Below are 17,483 nucleotides of genomic sequence, written 5' to 3'. Positions count from 1 at the left end.
TGCCAGAGTTCAGTCTGTCAGCTTGGCTCTTTTGGTAGCAGTCACACCAGAAGTTAAACTCGGAATCAATACTGAACAAGTGTTGCATTGAGGGAGATGCTTTCCTTCGGAAGGGACATTAAGCGGAAGTCCAATCTAGCTATTCATGTGAGCTTTAAAGATCCCTCTATAGCACTGCAGGAGTTCTGATGTTCTGCCCAATATTCCATGCTCGACCAGTATCACCAAAAACATAGGTCTGGTCATTCATCTCGTTGCTGTTTGTGGGATGATGCTGACTCTTAATGGCTGCTGTGCTTGGTGACATAATAAGAAATAAAGTAATTCTTAGAGATATTTTCAAATTTTTCGCCACTGGGACAAGGTGCAATATGAATGCAAATATTTCATTTTTAAAAAGCATGAGGGGGAAAGAGGCAGTTACTTCTACCGATTTGCCTTGAAATCTGTAATCCAGGGAATTTCAACCTTTCATTGCATCTCTAACTCCTGGGTATAAGCATCGTCAGGGATTTCATTGCGAATAATTGTACCTGGTGCGAGAGTCCTGTTTCCCTGCATCAAGGAACCAGTTGCTGTTCAGTGTATAAAATACAGTGCCTCCTTCAGGGATACTGTCCACTTGCTTGGATGCGTGCAGCTCCAACAACACTCAAGAAGCTCGATACCATCCAAGATAAAGCAGCCCGCTTGATTGGCACCCCATCCACCACCCTAAACATTCACTCCCTTCACCACCGGCGCACTGTGGCTGCAGTGTGTACCATCCACAAGATGCACTGCAGCAACTCGCCAAGGCTTCTTCGACAGCACCTCCCAAACCCGCGACCTCTACCACCTAGAAGGACAAGAGCAGCAGGCACATGGGAACAACACCACCTGCACGTTCCCCTCCAAGTCACACACCATCCCGACTTGGAAATATATCGCCATTCCTTCATCGTCGCTGGGTCAAAATCCTGGAACTCCCTTCCTAACAGCACTGTGGGAGAACCGTTACCACACGGACTGCAGCGGTTCAAGAAGGTGGCTCACCACCACCTTCTCAAGGGCAGTTAGGGATGGGCAATAAATGCCGGCGTCGCCAGCGACGCCCACATCCCATGAACAAATAAAAAAAAGATACAAGCTGACCTTGACTTGCTTGTGGGCCCTCCAGGTTTAAATCGATTTGGGTGGAGTGCTATTTTAGTAGTGAAAGAAAATATCTTTAGTTTCCATTTTAAACTACTCAAATAACATAATACTGAAGCCCTCATTATCCTGATTGTTAAAATAGAGGGCAGTCATTAAATACAGAATTAATCTTTTTTCACCCTGCTCTGCAATGCCACACTCTGTGCTGGGGGGCAGTCCTTTTCAAGTAATTAGCCTGTAATGACTTTGCGAGCTATGTCAAACTGGTGTCTCACACACAGGCATACTCGCGCACACAAACACAACCTAATTTTCGTCAATTTGGTAAGCATGCTTTATAAAGACACCCTGTGTGTTCAGCACTATTTGTAATTTTAAAAGAATTAAGTTTTCGTTTCCAACACCACCGTAGAATGAGACATCATCTCAGTCTCAATGTCAGTCCCACCATAATGAAGGGGTGTGTGTGGGCCAGTAAGTAGCAAAGCCACCAGAGTTGGTTAGAGTAGCAATTAATTAAGATACTTGAATAATTTTGCTGGAATTTTCAAAATATAAAATCAACTGAGCAGTGGAAGTTTGTGGCAGTGAGTGTTGTGATTCCTTCTTCTTGTCTTTGCCGTACAGGATGCGAAAGCGAGATGCAGGCAGTGCACCCAACCTCGGAGACCGGGTGCCCTACGTCATCATCTGTGCCGCAAAGGGTGTGGCGGCCTACATGAAGTCCGAGGTACGGGCGTATGCCATTTGTTTTTTTAATTCGTTCTCGGGGGGTGTGGGTGTCGCTGGCAGTGCTGCAGTTATTACCCTTCCCTAGTTGCCCTGTCGAGGTGTTGGGCCTTCTCCTTGCACCGCTGCAGTCCGTGTGGTGAAGGTACTCCCACAATGGTGTTGGGTAGAGAATTCCAGGAGTTTGACCCAGCGACAGAAAGAAAGAACGTGCATTTATATCGTGCCTTTCACGACCTCAGGACGTCCCAAAGCGCTTTACAGCCAATGAAGTACTTTTGAAGTGTAGTCACTGTTGTAATGTAGGAAATGCGGCAGCCAATTTTCACACAGCGTGATTCCGCAAACAGCAATGAGATAAATGACCAGATCATCTGTTTCACTGATGTTGATGATGAAGGAACCGCGATATATGTCCATAGTCAGGATGATGTGTGACTTGGAGGGAGCTCTGAGGTGATCGTGTTCGCACAATCCTGCTACTCTTCCTTGGTGTTAGAAGTTGCGGGGCTGGGAGGTGCTGGCAAAGTAACCATGGCGGGTTACTGCTGTGCATACTGTAGATGGTGCACACTGCAACCACAGTGCACCAGTGGTGGAGGTTATGGATATAGAGCCTCGTGGCATTTGTGCCAGTCAACAGAACTCCTGTATCCTGGATGCTGTTATACTTTTTAAGAGCGTTCCATCACACTCCTAACTTGGGCATTGCAGAAGATGGAGAGGCTTCACGAGGTCAGGAGATGAGGTGCTTGTCACAGAATACCCAGCCTCTGCCCTGTTCTTGTATCCTTAACGTGTATTGGTTATTTTTTTTCTGTATGTTGCCCAGTTGCCATTTTTCCATATTTCAGATTTTAATGATTCTGCAGCTTTAGATGTTTGGAAAATCTTTGGTGAGATCCAGTAAAAACACTTCTCATTATTACTTGTGGAAATGCAAGGGAGTTGTAAACAAAGCAGTCAATTGGAGAAACCATATAAAATACACACCAACAGAAATGGGCTTCTTTGTTTTAACGATACATCCTCTAGTTTTATTTTCCTTTCCAATTTTCTCCCCTCTCCTGAAGTTGCTAAGTTATGCTGGGGCTCCAGAGGTACCAGTTGCCATCCAGTATCTAATTCAAGTGGCTTCTTGAAGTGTGAAACTGAACAGCGAGCGTTGGCAGGCTATTCAACTGCAGAGGGCATCAGAATTGTGCCTGAACCTGTTCTTACCTGTGTCGTCATACACGCACTTTTCCGCAGAAGTTGATGGATGGCGAGCTGGAATCCTGGCTCGTTTTCCACTTCCTTAGCTTGTGGATGCTGAATTTGGCCAACAGCAGCTCCCTCTGTAATAGAGAAGCCAGGTGAAATTCCTTCACTGGCATATCCTCTAGTACTGCTACCTGCAGATTTTTGCACTGCTTATGAAGGCAGGAGTGCAGAAAGATGGGGAGTCGACCACTCAAAACAGTCTGAGATTTTGTTTTCTTGTTTTCATGTATCCCCTCCCCTTCCTACTTACCCCTCTCCAAATGAAGTGTGATAGCATTTAGGTTGAAAGTTGAAGAGGTTGAGGTTAATGACGGCCCCTTCTGAGAGTGTTTTTGGGAACCCTCCCCATTGTGGTACCAGCCATGCAGTGCTTGGGGAAGTGAGTCTTTGAGCACTTGTTCTCTTTTTTCAGTTTTGTGAAAGTATTTCCTTATTTTCTGGACATGTTTAATTGATCTCTTAACTTCCTCAGCTCAGAAAGAGAAAGTTCAGTGGTTTTGGTGTTTGTGTTGTATCAGGTGTTGTGTTTCCCATCCTACACTAGTGTGGGGTTGGGGGATACCCACAGTGTGGAACCTAATAAGGCAAAGAATCTGCAGCCAGTGAGCAAACCACAAAGGAGTTGTTCTTTGTTGTCCACTGCAGCAAGCTTTTGTCGACTCGAGTACCTATAAAAATCCCCTTTTTGAATCAATTCTCTCACTTTTTTTAATAAAGTGTTTTGGTGGAATAAATAAAGAGAAACTCTTTCCACTGACAGGAGGGTCAGTAAACAGAGGACACGGATTTAAGATAATTGGCAAAAGATCCAGTGAGGAGATGAGACATTTTTTACGCAGCAAGTTGTTATGCTATATATAAAGACCGGGGGAGTAGGACTAATTGGATAGCTCTTTCAAAGAGATGGTACAGGCAAGATAGGCTGAATGACTTCCTTCTGTGCTATAGGATTCTGTGACGTTTTCCTTTCCGACTGCTCCCAGGTCAGGTATAGCACAGGTTAATGCAGAGTAAAGCTCCCTCTACTCTGCCCCAATCACATTCCCCCTGCCCCAACCTCAGAAGAGTGCCTGAGATTTTCCACTTCCCAAATGTGCCATCCTGTTGCCCCTCTGTGAGCTTGCCAATTAAAAATGTTATTTTGAGAGTCCGTGTCTACTGGTAGCTGGATGGAGAATACCCAAACTCCTTAATTCCTTCCACATAGAAACTTTACAGCCAGCAGACAGAAATGCCTTTAACAGCTGTTTATTAAGAGTTCATGCGGGAGAATCGTAGAAGAGTGCTGTGTCATATTGTTGCAATATAATTATGTGAATTGCACACTTTTAATATTCAACTGAACATTTCTTTTTACAGTAGTGTTGGGGAGGAGGATCAAGCAAAAAGAGTACTCTTAATATTATTGTGACAAAGGTGGCTAATATAAATGCAATTGATTAAAAATAGAATAAATAGCTCCTCTGTAGGCCTAGTATGTAAGGCTCCGGGTTTGATCCCAGGTCTGTGCGGAGTTAGCTGATCTCATCTGGGGCAGCAGTTAGCCCAAGTGCCGTTAGGCTGGTGGGGGGAAATTATCCAAGGTTCCCCTTACCAATTGCTATCTGGCAATTTGTGTGCACTTTAGATTAGGAACGGATCAGGCTCCTTGCCATTGAATAACCTACTGACATTCCCTGTACAGGGTCGCCTGTGAAGTATGGCTCCTTGGGTGAGGTAACAGAGGGCTGTGGTTCATGTGGACTTGTACCCCAGCAAGAGTTGGCACCTTCAGGAGAGGAGAAAGTCAGTGGAGAAAAACGGAGGGGTCATGGAGTGTGGTTAAGGAAGAGTGCTATCAAATAATACCAACCATGAGTAAGAATGCATTTCATGTGCCCATCCCAAAAGCAGTTCTGTTCAAAGTAATTTCCTCATTGTCTGTCTGAATGAATACGTTTTTTTTGTTCTCGAGATGTGTGTGACACTGGCAAGGCCGCATTTATTGCCCATTCCTGGTTGCCCTGAAAAGGTGGTGGTGATGGGCCTTCTCCTTGAGTCGCTGCAGCCCTTGTGGTGATGGTGCTCGCACAATGGTGTTGGGTAGGGAATTCCAGGATATTGACCCAGCGACGATGAAAGAACGACAATGTATGTCCAAGTCAGGATGGTTTGTGACTTGGAGGGGAACTTAGAGGTGATGGTGTTCCCATGATGTTGCTGTCCTTGTCCTCGGTGATAGAAGTTGCAGGGGAGGGTGGTGCTTTTGAAGTAACATCAATGAGTTGCTGCAGCCACAGCCCGCTCTTTGTGAACGGGATGGATACTGGGTTGAGTGACGGCGCACCTATCAAGCTCTGTTCTGGATGGTGTCAAACTTCTTGAGTGTTGTTGTGGCTGCACCCATCCAGGGGATTGGTGAATATTCCATCACATTCCTGACTTGAGCCTCATAGGTGGTGGTGGGGAGGGGGTCAGGAATTGAGCTACTCATCACAAAGTACTCAACCACTGCCCACAGCATTCCTTTCAAAAAAATCTTCACATTTACTGCCATTGTGGATCTCCTTCCCTGCAAAGTCTGTTTGTTTGAGGTCAGTTAGTGGCAGGGGTGGTGTGTATCCTCAAGTGGGTTCATTCATTTCAATGGGGCACACACTTCGAATCTGTTCTGGAGCCTAGCTTTTTATTGGCTGAGTGCCATTGTGAATGCCCAGGGTGTTCTGTGATTGTATGGAGAGTGGTGGTGGTAGCGCTGTTAGTGTACATAGCATTCAAGCCCAAGGAGCTCCCCTGAATAATGAAAAATGAATCACCCAAGAAGGTTCATATGGTTTTGTGACATTGTCATAATAGCAGACAGCTCAAGTGAAGCATTTCCTTCTGACTCACCAAGAGCCAAACCAGCTGTGTTTCGTTTTCCAATTCTGCACTTATCCTTTTTGTTCTGAACGTGGCAACTTGTACTGAGGTATGGTTTCACAGGTGGTGACGGCCCTGCAGTTTGCTGCCCAACAGGCCATTCTTCATTCACGAGCCTGGACAGTGGCAGCAGGTTATTTCAATGTTGAGAAGCAACATACCTTCACCAGATACACTTTCAGCAAGCATCCTCAATGTACCGTACCTATTTTGGTTTTTTTTAACGTCCTCCCTATCCTGGGACACAGATTACACTGCCCCCACTGTCTCCTTGAGTCAATTGGACTGTCTATAACATAGACCAGTGAGTAAACCTTTCCTGGTTACTTAGTTCCACTCTTATCATAGAATGATTCAGCACAGAAGGAGGCCATTCAGCACATCTTGCCTGTGTCGGCTCTTTGAAAGAGCTATCCAATTAGTCCCACTCCCCTGCTCTTTCCCTGTAGCCCTGCAAATTTTTCCCCTTCCAAGTATTTATCCAATTCTCTTTTGAAAGTTACTATTGAATCTGCTTCCACCACCCTTTCAGGTAATACATTCCAGATGATAATTTGCTGCATGCTTATCAGTTGAGCTGTTGGGTCAGGCCGTATGATTTTTTTTTATTTGAAGCTTTCTACTGTAAACATTTCTTTCCAATTTATGACGGTCCTTTTTTCCTCCTCCTCCTCTCTCTCAAGGATCCGATCTATGTCCTGGAGAACAACATTCCAATTGATACACAGTATTACCTAGAACAGCAACTTGCAAAACCACTTATGAGAATCTTCGAGCCCATCTTAGGAGAGGCCAAGGCAGAGGCTGTGCTCCTGAGTGAGTGAACTTTAACCTTGGCATTATTGGTGCTATTGACAATACGTTTCTGGTACAGAATTATTCAGAGTTCAGTGACGCGTGTTCCATTAGTTGTTGGAAATGAAACACAAGCTTGCTTTAGCAGTATAGTAGTAAATCTGGAATATACATCTTGATTTTGATTAACAATTTCTGTCCGTTGTCTTCTCCCCTCTCCCCGTCTGAGAGTTTCTCTCATACTTCACTGGGTCATTCGATAAATAACTGGTGGGACTGTTCCCACCCTCAACCCCTTCCCACCTGAAAGGAGGAAACACTTTTTTTTCTTCCAGTTTTCTCCCCTCAGTTTCTGAAGGCTCTGAATGATGCTGTATGTGGTTCATGGTACATATGGTACCTGACCCTAGTGACCCTCCTTCATTGTGTGAGCCAAGACACTTGAGTATTAGGCTGTTAGATTGGGGGTATCAGAGTCTAGCTTGATCCTGTCCTCACCTGACATCCACACATGGTCACTTCCATCTGAGATTATGGATAATGAACCCTGGCTGATTTTTTTTTTGTCAGAGCACTTGGATGAATACTAGCACACCCTGCTAACCCAGATAACTCAGCACACACCAAGTTGTGCATTTAGTCACCAAACCACTGGAGGAGGTTGGAAAGATGCGATATGATTGAGAGTGGTAGAGCCAGGAATAGATTTAAAGGGGACAGTAAATGACAAGACAGTTTTCAGGAAAAACATTCATAAATTAGGATTTCACTCGGAAGAAACTAATTGTGGTTCCTGCTTGCTTAATTTTTGTATTCATTGATTTCACCCGTAATTATTTCTTATTTGTTGTAGAGGGAGAGCACACAAGATGCAAGACTGTGCTGACGTCAAAGGTGGGTGGGCTTATGGCCTTCGCAAAGAAAAGAAGCACATGCATAGGGTGCAAAGCCGTGCTGAATGATGATGGTAAGGGAGCATGGATGATTGTTGACTACTGTTTTATAAATAAGAATTTATTCTTAATGGGTTGCGTATCCTTTTGTCTCTGAGACCCGAGTTAAATCCAGCCTAGATGGTGGGCATTAGTGTCACTTTGCTCTTGGAGAATATTGGATGGCATAATGTGAAGGTTGCCCTCTCTCTTTCTCTCTGAGGAATTGGAAGGTGCAGTGTGAATAGCCACCTTTTTGGAAGGTGTTGGTATAATATGAAGGTCCCTGTCTTTTAGGAGACCTTCTTTCTGAGCAAGGGTGGGACTGGGTGATACAGTGTGGAGAGAGGGACCAAATGCTTCTGTGTTTCAGCGTCCATCGAAGGAAGATTAACCCAGCTGTCTTGTCACTTGGTTGGATTTCGGTGAACTTGGTTTGGAATAAAAATGATCAACTTTCAGATTCCATCTTTAGAGACTTGCAGGTGCTATACAGTATAGCAGAATTATAGGAGGGTGGAGATATTCAACTTTTCTTTCTATTGGGGTAGACATCTAGTTGGACAGTGTTAAAATGAGAAGTTTTGGAGTGGAAGTGAGAGATGTCATCAGTCAGACTTCCACAGGGTTTCAGTTGAGTTGCATTTTATGATCTTCCAAGTGAAATCCTAATTTATGAATGTTTTTCCTGAAAACTGTCTTGTCATTTGAAAGAGGCATTATAATGAGTGCCTTCTGTTACATTCAACTCCAGAATTTGCTGAGTGGCGCTGCAATCTCCACATAAAAACATCACCTCATCTTTATTTGGCTTACTAAATAAAGATCACAAAGATAAATAGAGATGATGGCAGGCATTTGGCCCATTTAGCTCATTCTTCCATAGAAATCTGAAAGATCTCTCTTTCTCCTCCATCCCCATCACAATAGCTAACTGCCTTTTGAATGAATCCAAAGTCTGAGCCCTCAACCCAAAAGACTATTCCAGTTACTGATTACTCTTTGTGCGAAGACGTGCTTCCTGACGTCAGTCCTGAACTTGTCTTTTCTCGTTTTACCTCTGTCTCTTTCTTCTGCAGCTGTGATTTAACTTAAATTGCTGCTTTTGATTAACTTTTCCTATTCCAGGTAGTATCTAAATCTATCTCTGTATGATTGCCTCATTTATCTTCTTTAAAGGTTTGAGTTTTTGTAACTTTTTCTCGTAATTTAGTCCTTTGACGTGAAGTATCAGCCTAGTGGCCTCTTTCTGCACGGCTTCCAGGACATTGATATCTCCTTGTGCCTAGGTGACTAGAACTCAACACAGTGTTCAAGTTCGAGCCTGACCAGAACACTATACTGCTTCAGCATGATGACTTCATTGCTGACTGCTGCTCTTTTGTGGCCAATGTTGAGTCTTCCAGATCTCTCTTCAGTGTCTTCCTTACCTAGTTTGGCATAACTTAATGGTGAACTGTTATCTTCCCCTGCTTCTAATTCCCTCTGGGCCAAAATAATAACTCTCTAGAAAGATCGTCACCCAGTAGGTGGATTGAAATTTGGATGGATGTCAAGTTAGTATGCTGTCATAGGGTGAAATTAATATATTTGAGAATTGAAGCAATTTTCTTTTCACTTTGAGAAATCAGAGACCCCTACCAGATGTGATTGCTATGGGGATTGTTGAAATTAATGGTGAGTGTAGTGAATGATCTGTGTCAGGGGAGAGATGGAGTACACAGACTACAGAGAGGGAAGCAAAAATAGGTCAGTGAGTCATCTGGCTCTGCCTCGTCCTAGCAGCTGGTTATGGATCAGCTGCCAGATGGAGACGTGGAAATACATTGCCTGACCACTGCCTCATGGAGTGGGTGCTAGATTGACTGATGTAGTCATTGGGGATCTTCCTTGAGAAGGCGCACTATGTTGATTGGGTATTCTTGCTATGAGGAAAGACCAGGAATTCTTTGAGGATATAACTGAGTTAGTAGGCGAGGGGAACTCAGTAGATTTGATATACTTAAGCATTAGCAAAGCCTTTAACATAGTACCACATAGGAGATTACAGAGCAGGAAGGCATTGAATAAGAGGGAAGATTTTGAAGTGGATAACCGGTTGTGTTGGAGGTTGCAAATGGTTGTTGTTAAGGCAGCAAGGTGACTAGCAGGGTACTGCAGGGATCGGTTTTGGACCATTGTTGTTTTCAATTTATATTAATGATTTGGAGGAAGGGACAATAGCAAAATTTTCCATGTTTGCCATTGATACCAAATTCATCGAATCATACAGCACAGAAGGGAGGCCATTGTGCCTGCACCGGCTCTTTGAAAGAGCTATCGAATTAGTCCCACACCCCTGCTCTTTACCCCATAGCCCTGCAATTTTTTCCGCTTCAAGTATTAATCCACTGCCCTTTCAGGCAGTGTATTCCAGATCATAATAACTCGCTGCGTTTAAAAAAAAATTCTCCTCATCTCCCCTCTGGTTCTTTTGCCAATTATCTTAAATCTGTGTCCTCTGATTACCGACCCACCCACCAGTGAAAACAGTTTCTCCTTATTTACTATATCAAAATCCGTCATAATTTTGAACACTTGTATTAAATCTCTCCTTAACCTTCTCTGCTCTAAAGAGAACAATCCCAATTTCTCTAGTCTCTCCATATCCAGTCGTGAATGGTGGTGGACATTTAAACAACTAACAGGAGGAGGAGGCTCTCTAAACATCCCCATCCTCAATGATGGCGGAGTCCAGCACGTGAGTGCAAAAGACGAGGCTGAAGTGTTTGCAACCATCTTCAGCCAGAAGTGCCGAGTGGATGATCCATCTCAGCCTCCTCCCGATATCCCCACCATCACAGAAGCCAGTCTTCAGCCAATTCGATTCATTCCACGTGACATCAAGAAACAGCTGAGCACACTGGATACAGCAAAGGCTATTGGCCCCGACAACATCCCGGCTATAGTGCTGAAGACTTGTGCTCCAGAACGAGCTGCGCCTCCAGCCAAACTGTTCCAGTACAGCTACAACACTGGCATCTACTCGACAATGTGGAAAATTGCCCAGGTATGTCCTGTCCACAAAAAGCAGGACAAATCCAATCCGGCCAATTACCGCCCCATCAGTCTACTCTCAATCATCAGCAAAGTGATGGAAGGTGTCGTCGACAGTGCTATCAAGCGGCACTTACTCACCAATAACCTGCTCACCGAAGCTCAATTTGGGTTCCGCCAGGACCACTTGGCTCCAGACCTCATTACAGCCTTGGCCTAAACATGGACAAAAGAGCTGAATTCCGGAGGTGAGGTGAGAGTGACTGCCCTTGACATCAAGGCAGCATTTGACCGAGTGTAGCACCAAGAAGCCCTAGTAAAATTGAAGTAAATGGGAATCAGGGAGAAAACTCTCCAATGGCTGGAGTCATACCTAGCACAAAGGAAGATGTTAGTGGTTGTTGGAGGCCAATCATCTCAGCCCCAGGATATTGCTGCAGGAGTTCCTGAGGGCAGTGTCCTAGGCCCAACCATCTTCAGCTGCTTCATCGATGACCTTCCCACCATCATAAGGTCAGAAATGGGGATATTCGCTGATGATTGCACAGTGTTCAGTTCCATTCGCAACCCCTCAAATAATGAAGCAGTCCATGCCTGCATGCAGCAAGACCTGGACAACGTCCAAGCTTGGGCTGATAAGTGGCAAGTAACATTCGCGCCAGACAAGTGCCAGGCAATGATCGTCTCCAACAAGAGAGAGTCTAACCACCTCCCCTTGACATTCAACGGCATTACCATTGCCGAATCCCCCACTATCAACGTCCTGGGGGTCATCATTGACCAGAAACTTAACTGGACCAGCCATATAAACACTGTGGCTACAAGAGCAGGTCAGAGGCTGGGTATTCTGCGGCGAGTGACTCACCTCCTGACTCCCCAAAGCCTTTCCACCATCTACAAGGCACAAGTCAGGAGCGTGATGGAATACTCTCCACTTGCCTGGATGAGTGCAGCTCCAACAACACTCAAGAAGCTCGACACCATCCTGGACAAAGCAGCCCGCTTGATTGGCACCCCATCCACCACCCTAAACATTCACTCCCTTCACCACCAGCGCACAGTGGCTGCAGTGTGTACCATCCACAGGATGCACTGCAGCAACTCGCCAAGGCTTCTTTGACAGCACCTCCCAAACCCGTGACCTCTACCGCCTAGAAGGACAAGGGCAGCAGGCACATGGGAACAACATCACCTGCACGTTCCCCTCCAAGTCACACACCATCCCGACTTGGAAACATATCGCAGTTCCTTCATCGTCGCTGGGTTAAAATCCTGGAACTCCCTTCCTAACAGCACTGTGGGAGAACCTTCACCACACGGACTGCAGCGGTTCAAGAAGGCGGCTCACCACCTTCTCGAACAATTAGGGATAGGCAATAAATGCTGGCTTTGCCAGCGACGCCCACATCCCATGAACGAATTTTTAAAAAAACATAGCTGAAGTCCCTGGTTTCATTCTAGCAAATCTCCCCCGCACCCTCTCTAAGGCCTTGCCATCCTTCCTAAAGCGTAGTGCCCATAATTGGACACAATACTCCAGCTGGACCTAACTAGCAATTTATAATAGTTTAGCATAACTTCCTTGCTTTTGTACTCTATGCCTCTATTTATAAAGCCAAGGATATGCTTTTTTAACAGCTTTATCAGCTTATCCTGCCACCTTCATAGAATTGTGCATGTGAACCTCCAGGTGTCTCTGTTCTGAACCCCCCTTTAAAATTGTACTATTTAGTTTCTATTGCCTCTCCACATTTTTCCTATCAAAATGCATCACTTCACACTTCTCTGCCATTTCACCAGTCTGTCTGTCCTCCTGAAGTCTGCTACTATCCTCCTCACTGTTTACTACATTTCTAAGTAACTAACACAGTAGGAAACATATGAATCTCATTGTGAAAACTGTATTTTGTTCATTCATGTATTTTATGTAAAATAAATCAGTTTGTTAGTTTACAGTTGTGCCTCATCTTACTGGGATGCTGTCCTGTCTACCCTCTGTGAAGACAGGAAAACACATGGTAGCACATGCAAGATTATAGGAGCTGATATATGCATCAATGGTTCTATGTTACGACCCCTGGGTCATGCTGTCATTGAACTAGATATTGGACAGTAACTGTGCACTCCGGATCATAGGGAGCATAAGTAAGGTCCCCTTGTGATTGATGATGATGAACCAGAGGGAATATCTAGTGAAAACCCATGAAGTTTGCAACAGGAGCGATCGTAAATAGTAGGAAATAAGTGGACCGATTGCGGAGGAACCTGGTCAAGTTTCTGGCTTGGTTCAAAAAGTGTGCAATACCGTTTCATGTGGAGAAATGCACAGTCGTGAAATTGGGGAAGCAGTGGGAGTACAAAATAAAGGCAAACGACGTGAGAGGGGCATCTTGGGCTTTACTGTCAAATGCCCTTGAACTGATAGCACAAGCTGTAGGATAAGAAGACATGGATTCATGCTTAAATGAGGAAAAGAAAATACTCGGTGAAGATATAATTTCAGCAGAGGGGTGGGATGAATATGTGGATTGGTTGACTCGTGGCAGCAATGAAACGTAGATTGAAAAAATGTCAAGAGCCTGATGGATGTGTTTTTGGCACTGAAGAGTATGAGGATTAAAGTGGGTATGAAATCTGTGATCTTTTTGGTGTTGGTTTCATAGAAAGAAAGGGTCTCTCTGGTACTGTACAGGCCCATGTTCCTAAAGTCAGGACATATTTGGTTAGTTACTTTTTTTTAGTGATATTTCAGGGTATATATGGTATCCTGGAGCTCGCTTGATTGCCTTAAGGAATTTCTCAGAGTTTTTCCTGAAGTTAGTAATAGGTGTTTTTTTGCCTCCCTTCTCCTCCCTCCAACGCCCCCCTCCCAACCAGGATTTAACATTACTAACAACTGGGGAGGTATGCATGAGATTGTACCTTTTAATGGATAGTGTAATCATTGAGAAGGGCCTGCTGGTCTGTTCTTGCCATTTTTTCATTCCTTTTTATGTAAAAGGGTCATATCAAAAAAAAGTTCAAAGTGAAATACATTAAAATATTGCCATTACCCATTTATTTACCTAAATAAAAGTCATCTCATTTACACAAGATGTCCTATTTACATCCTACTGTCATAGTACACCATAAAGGATATGCATTCCATGCTTCCGGTTCCCTGGTTCTGAATTTTTATGTTCTGAAGGCCTGCTGATCAAAGGGTCCATCCATGGTGGCCCGTTGGCTCCCGTCCACATTGGCCGATCGGCGCCCGTCCACATTGGCCAATCGGTGTCCATTCATATCGGCAGAGCAAAAATGAGTGCTCCTCATAAGGTACAGTTTTCTGCTTGAACGTTGCTCTTTTCGCAATATGAAAACAGTAGGATAATTCCAGAAGGTGCAGTCAGCTGCCCCTGCAAAGCACTTTGTAATAATGTTGGAGAAACCTTCAGGCATTTCAAGGCGAGGGTGGTATTGGCCTCTCTTCAATTACTCAGATGGAGTACTTCTAATTGCAAAATGTGCCTGTGTGTGAGTGATAGGTGAGGGCATGATTGAGCTTGGATGTGAAATTCACCTGCCCCCTGCCCTCAAATGGTCACACAGCCTGCGGAGCCAGTGCTCTCTGTCGAAGCTCACACATGAAGAATGGCCACTTACGTGAGGTACCAGAAGTTGGTTGAACTGAACCCTGGCAAGAGTTGGTGCCTTCAGAAAGGAAGGGGGATAAATGATTAAAGTTTTGAGTAAAATTTACAAAGGCATACACTTGCAACAACTTCTCTCTCTCTCTGCCCCCTTCTCCCCGCCACCCGCCCCCCCCCCCCCCCCCACCACCACCGGCCTGCTATAGCCTTCCAGCCTCCCGAGCAGTTAATCTGGAGTTTCCCTTATTCGAGAATAGAAGGCTCACAGCCCAAAGCCGCCTTCGGTCTCTCTCATTTCCCGTGGTCAGAGCAGAGGCCGAACCAGTTCCTCATTCTTGAGCTATTTTTCCAAAATCACTCAGCCTCTTCCTGATGCCACATCATGGGATTACAAGTGGGGGTGTGGGGTGGTGTGTGCAGAGTGGGCTTTCTTTTTAAAAACATTTAGAAATGCATTTAGAGCTGTCTGGGATGCTGCAGACTGTGCTGTGATTGTTGGCATTTTACTATATTTGTTATGGCCTGTCGTTGCCCAGGCTGCACGGCATCAGGAACTTGTACCCGGTCTTTTTTTTCCTCACTTGCTTGCTTTCTCTTCTCTCCTTTTCCTTTCTTTTTTTATTACCCTTTTCCACTATCTCTTCTCATTCTCCTTTCATTTTCATTCTCTCTCTCTTCTCTGTCTCTTTCTCTCTCTCTCCTCTGTCTCTTTCTCTCTCTCTCGTGGTCCAAGGTACTTTCCCATTTCGCCATGGGGTTTTTATACCCCAGTTCTGCCACCCCTTGGAATGTGCTGCAGAGCCATGAATCTCTTTCTCTCAGCAACTTGTTTTTTTTCCAATTCCATCTTCTCCCCTTCTGGGGCTGCTGACTCTTGCAAGGGGTTAGTCCCATTGATTCTGGCACCTTGCCGCAGTAGCCCCTTTCAGTCTATCCAACCATGGTGGGGATGACAGCCGAGACTAAGCTTTTCTTCATCTGATGTCAATGCTTGTGCCCTGGATAGTGATTAAGATTGGAAACCCTAGCTGGTTAAGAACAACTCTTAAAATTGGATAATGCAGCACTGAACTTGGTTCATTGTCACATATTCACAGCGGTGAAATTGGACCAAATGATCCACTAGCCTCAGTTGTGAAGGTATTATCCATACCCAAATCAACAGGAAGCCAGTCCTGTATCTATTTTATAATAGATCTGGCCTTATTAAATAAGGGAGCTTAGTGTTTCAGCTATGGGGTAGCTGCCAGGATGGCCCACGTCTAGGAGGACAGCTGCAGGTTTGATTGGCAGCTCAACTGGCCATTCGCTTACATGGAGACCTAGAGGAGGATCAAGCCTTTGGTTTCCTGTTGAGCTGAAGTTAAACACAGTCTACAGAAATTTGGAGTGGAAAGCCTCACAGGACGAGGTTAGAGCCAACTAGTTTTAGAGACTTTCTCGTCTGTAAAATGAATTTAGCTTGCTGTTGCAAGTTTAGGATCTGCCTTAGATATTCTCTTGGGTGCAACAGAGTTGGTCACTCCTGCAAGTGATGTGAGCATCTTGCGTTTAGGGGTGTGCCTGTGCTGCCCAATGTCCAACTATACGATAGCGTAACCTGAAAGTATATCACTAGAATACCCTTGTGATCTGAGCTAGATATCGTGTCTTTTGCAGGTGAGCTCACATGCACTTTTTCAATCTTTTTGAAGGTGGATTGAGAAATACTTGTTAAGACGAGGCCAGATACGAATTAGAAAGTGTCTTTATTTTGCAGGCAGCAAGTGAACGTACAGAGTAACAATCAAAGCAAATTCCACTTACTTAACTCAATCTCTCCTCTCTTCTAAAAACATGGGGAAAAATAAGAAACCTTTCATGGGATAACATTATTTATAACCATTTTCAGCATTACCTTCCCTTCCGACTATTTCCAACTTTTAAAAAAAACTGACCACCTGCATTTTTAGCCAAGGGTTGTATCTCATGACTAGTCCTCTGTTCAAAACCTGACTGGTCCATTTCTCCCTTTGTATTTTCCTAGCCAGGGAGTGGGCTGAGAAGCCAGCTTCCTCCCTGTAATGATTCAGCAGTGCCATTATCACGGACTACCTGTCCTCCTCCTTGGGGTATGAGTTTAAAGAGAATATCTCCTACTCTTAAGATGAATGGGGGGCATCCTGGCTAATGGGCCTGAGATTGGATAATTTACCTTCATTGTATCTGTTGCGAAGACCACAAACTGGCCCATCTGGCTTTAGTACACATATTCAATGCCGTTAGCCTGTGGCCTTTTTAAATCTGTGTGAATTCATTTTGTTTTAAAACATATCCCTTAAGCTCAACTCAATCCCACAAAATTTTTTTGTGAAAAATTTCAAAATCATCAAAACATGACACTCGCTAACGGGTAGAGTGGAATGCCTTGTTTTACGAGGCGCGTTATTAAATAAGTTGAATTTAATTGAAACCTGTATTCTGTTTGTTCATATATTACACCTAAAATAAACCAGCTTGTTGGTTTAAAGTTGGCCTCGTCTCACTAGAGTGCTTACTAGCATCATGGGTTAGGGAGGGACAAATCAGCCAGGATTTCTGTGTGCTCACTAGTGGAAGTAAGTGCACATCTGTGGGTTTTGGGCGAGGGCAAGGTTGGGCTTAGCTGTGATGCCCACTGCAGCTAAATAGCCACTTACTGTGTTACTTGAGTGAGGTACCAGAGGGCACCCATGGTGCTGTACCCAAGCAAGAAACCAGTATCACCAGAAGGGTAAAAAAGGAGCAGTTCAGTCAGTACCCGAAAGAGACAAAAATAGTTTAATATTTTGGGTGAAGACCTTTCTCTAGTTAACCTAGTTTTTCTTGTTTTGATGCTGGATGGCCTGTTGTATATTTTAGAATTTTGCTTTTTAAGATTTTAAAGAATCATAGAAATTACACCTCAGAAGGAGGCCATTCAATCTGTATCGCCTGTGCTGTGCTGGAGGTATCTACGTTCCTTTCCCTGTACATCTTTTGCTTTTTCCAATACTTATCCAATTCCTTTTTAAATGATAACAAAAGCAAAATATTGCGG

General features: G+C 44.4%; 1 protein-coding gene across 3 annotated transcripts in view; it reads left to right on the top strand.

Moving 5' to 3' along the window:
- Positions 1-17,483, top strand: part of pold1 (polymerase (DNA directed), delta 1, catalytic subunit) — a 99,597-nt gene that overhangs the window by 71,327 nt on the left and 10,787 nt on the right. For 2 of the 3 annotated variants that reach the window (XM_067974496.1, XM_067974497.1), the window contains 3 exons: positions 1,765-1,867; positions 6,714-6,846; positions 7,679-7,792. In XM_067974496.1, coding sequence (XP_067830597.1) covers positions 1,765-1,867; positions 6,714-6,846; positions 7,679-7,792 — 350 coding nt within the window. Of the gene's footprint in view, positions 1-1,764; positions 1,868-6,713; positions 6,847-7,678; positions 7,793-17,483 lie in introns of those variants that run through there. The other variant, XM_067974498.1, reaches the window with a different exon arrangement.

The sequence above is a fragment of the Heptranchias perlo genome, chromosome 40 (genome assembly GCF_035084215.1).
Source record: "Heptranchias perlo isolate sHepPer1 chromosome 40, sHepPer1.hap1, whole genome shotgun sequence".
Classification (NCBI taxonomy): Eukaryota; Metazoa; Chordata; class Chondrichthyes; order Hexanchiformes; family Hexanchidae; genus Heptranchias; species Heptranchias perlo.
This window is presented reverse-complemented; position numbering and strand designations above follow the sequence as displayed.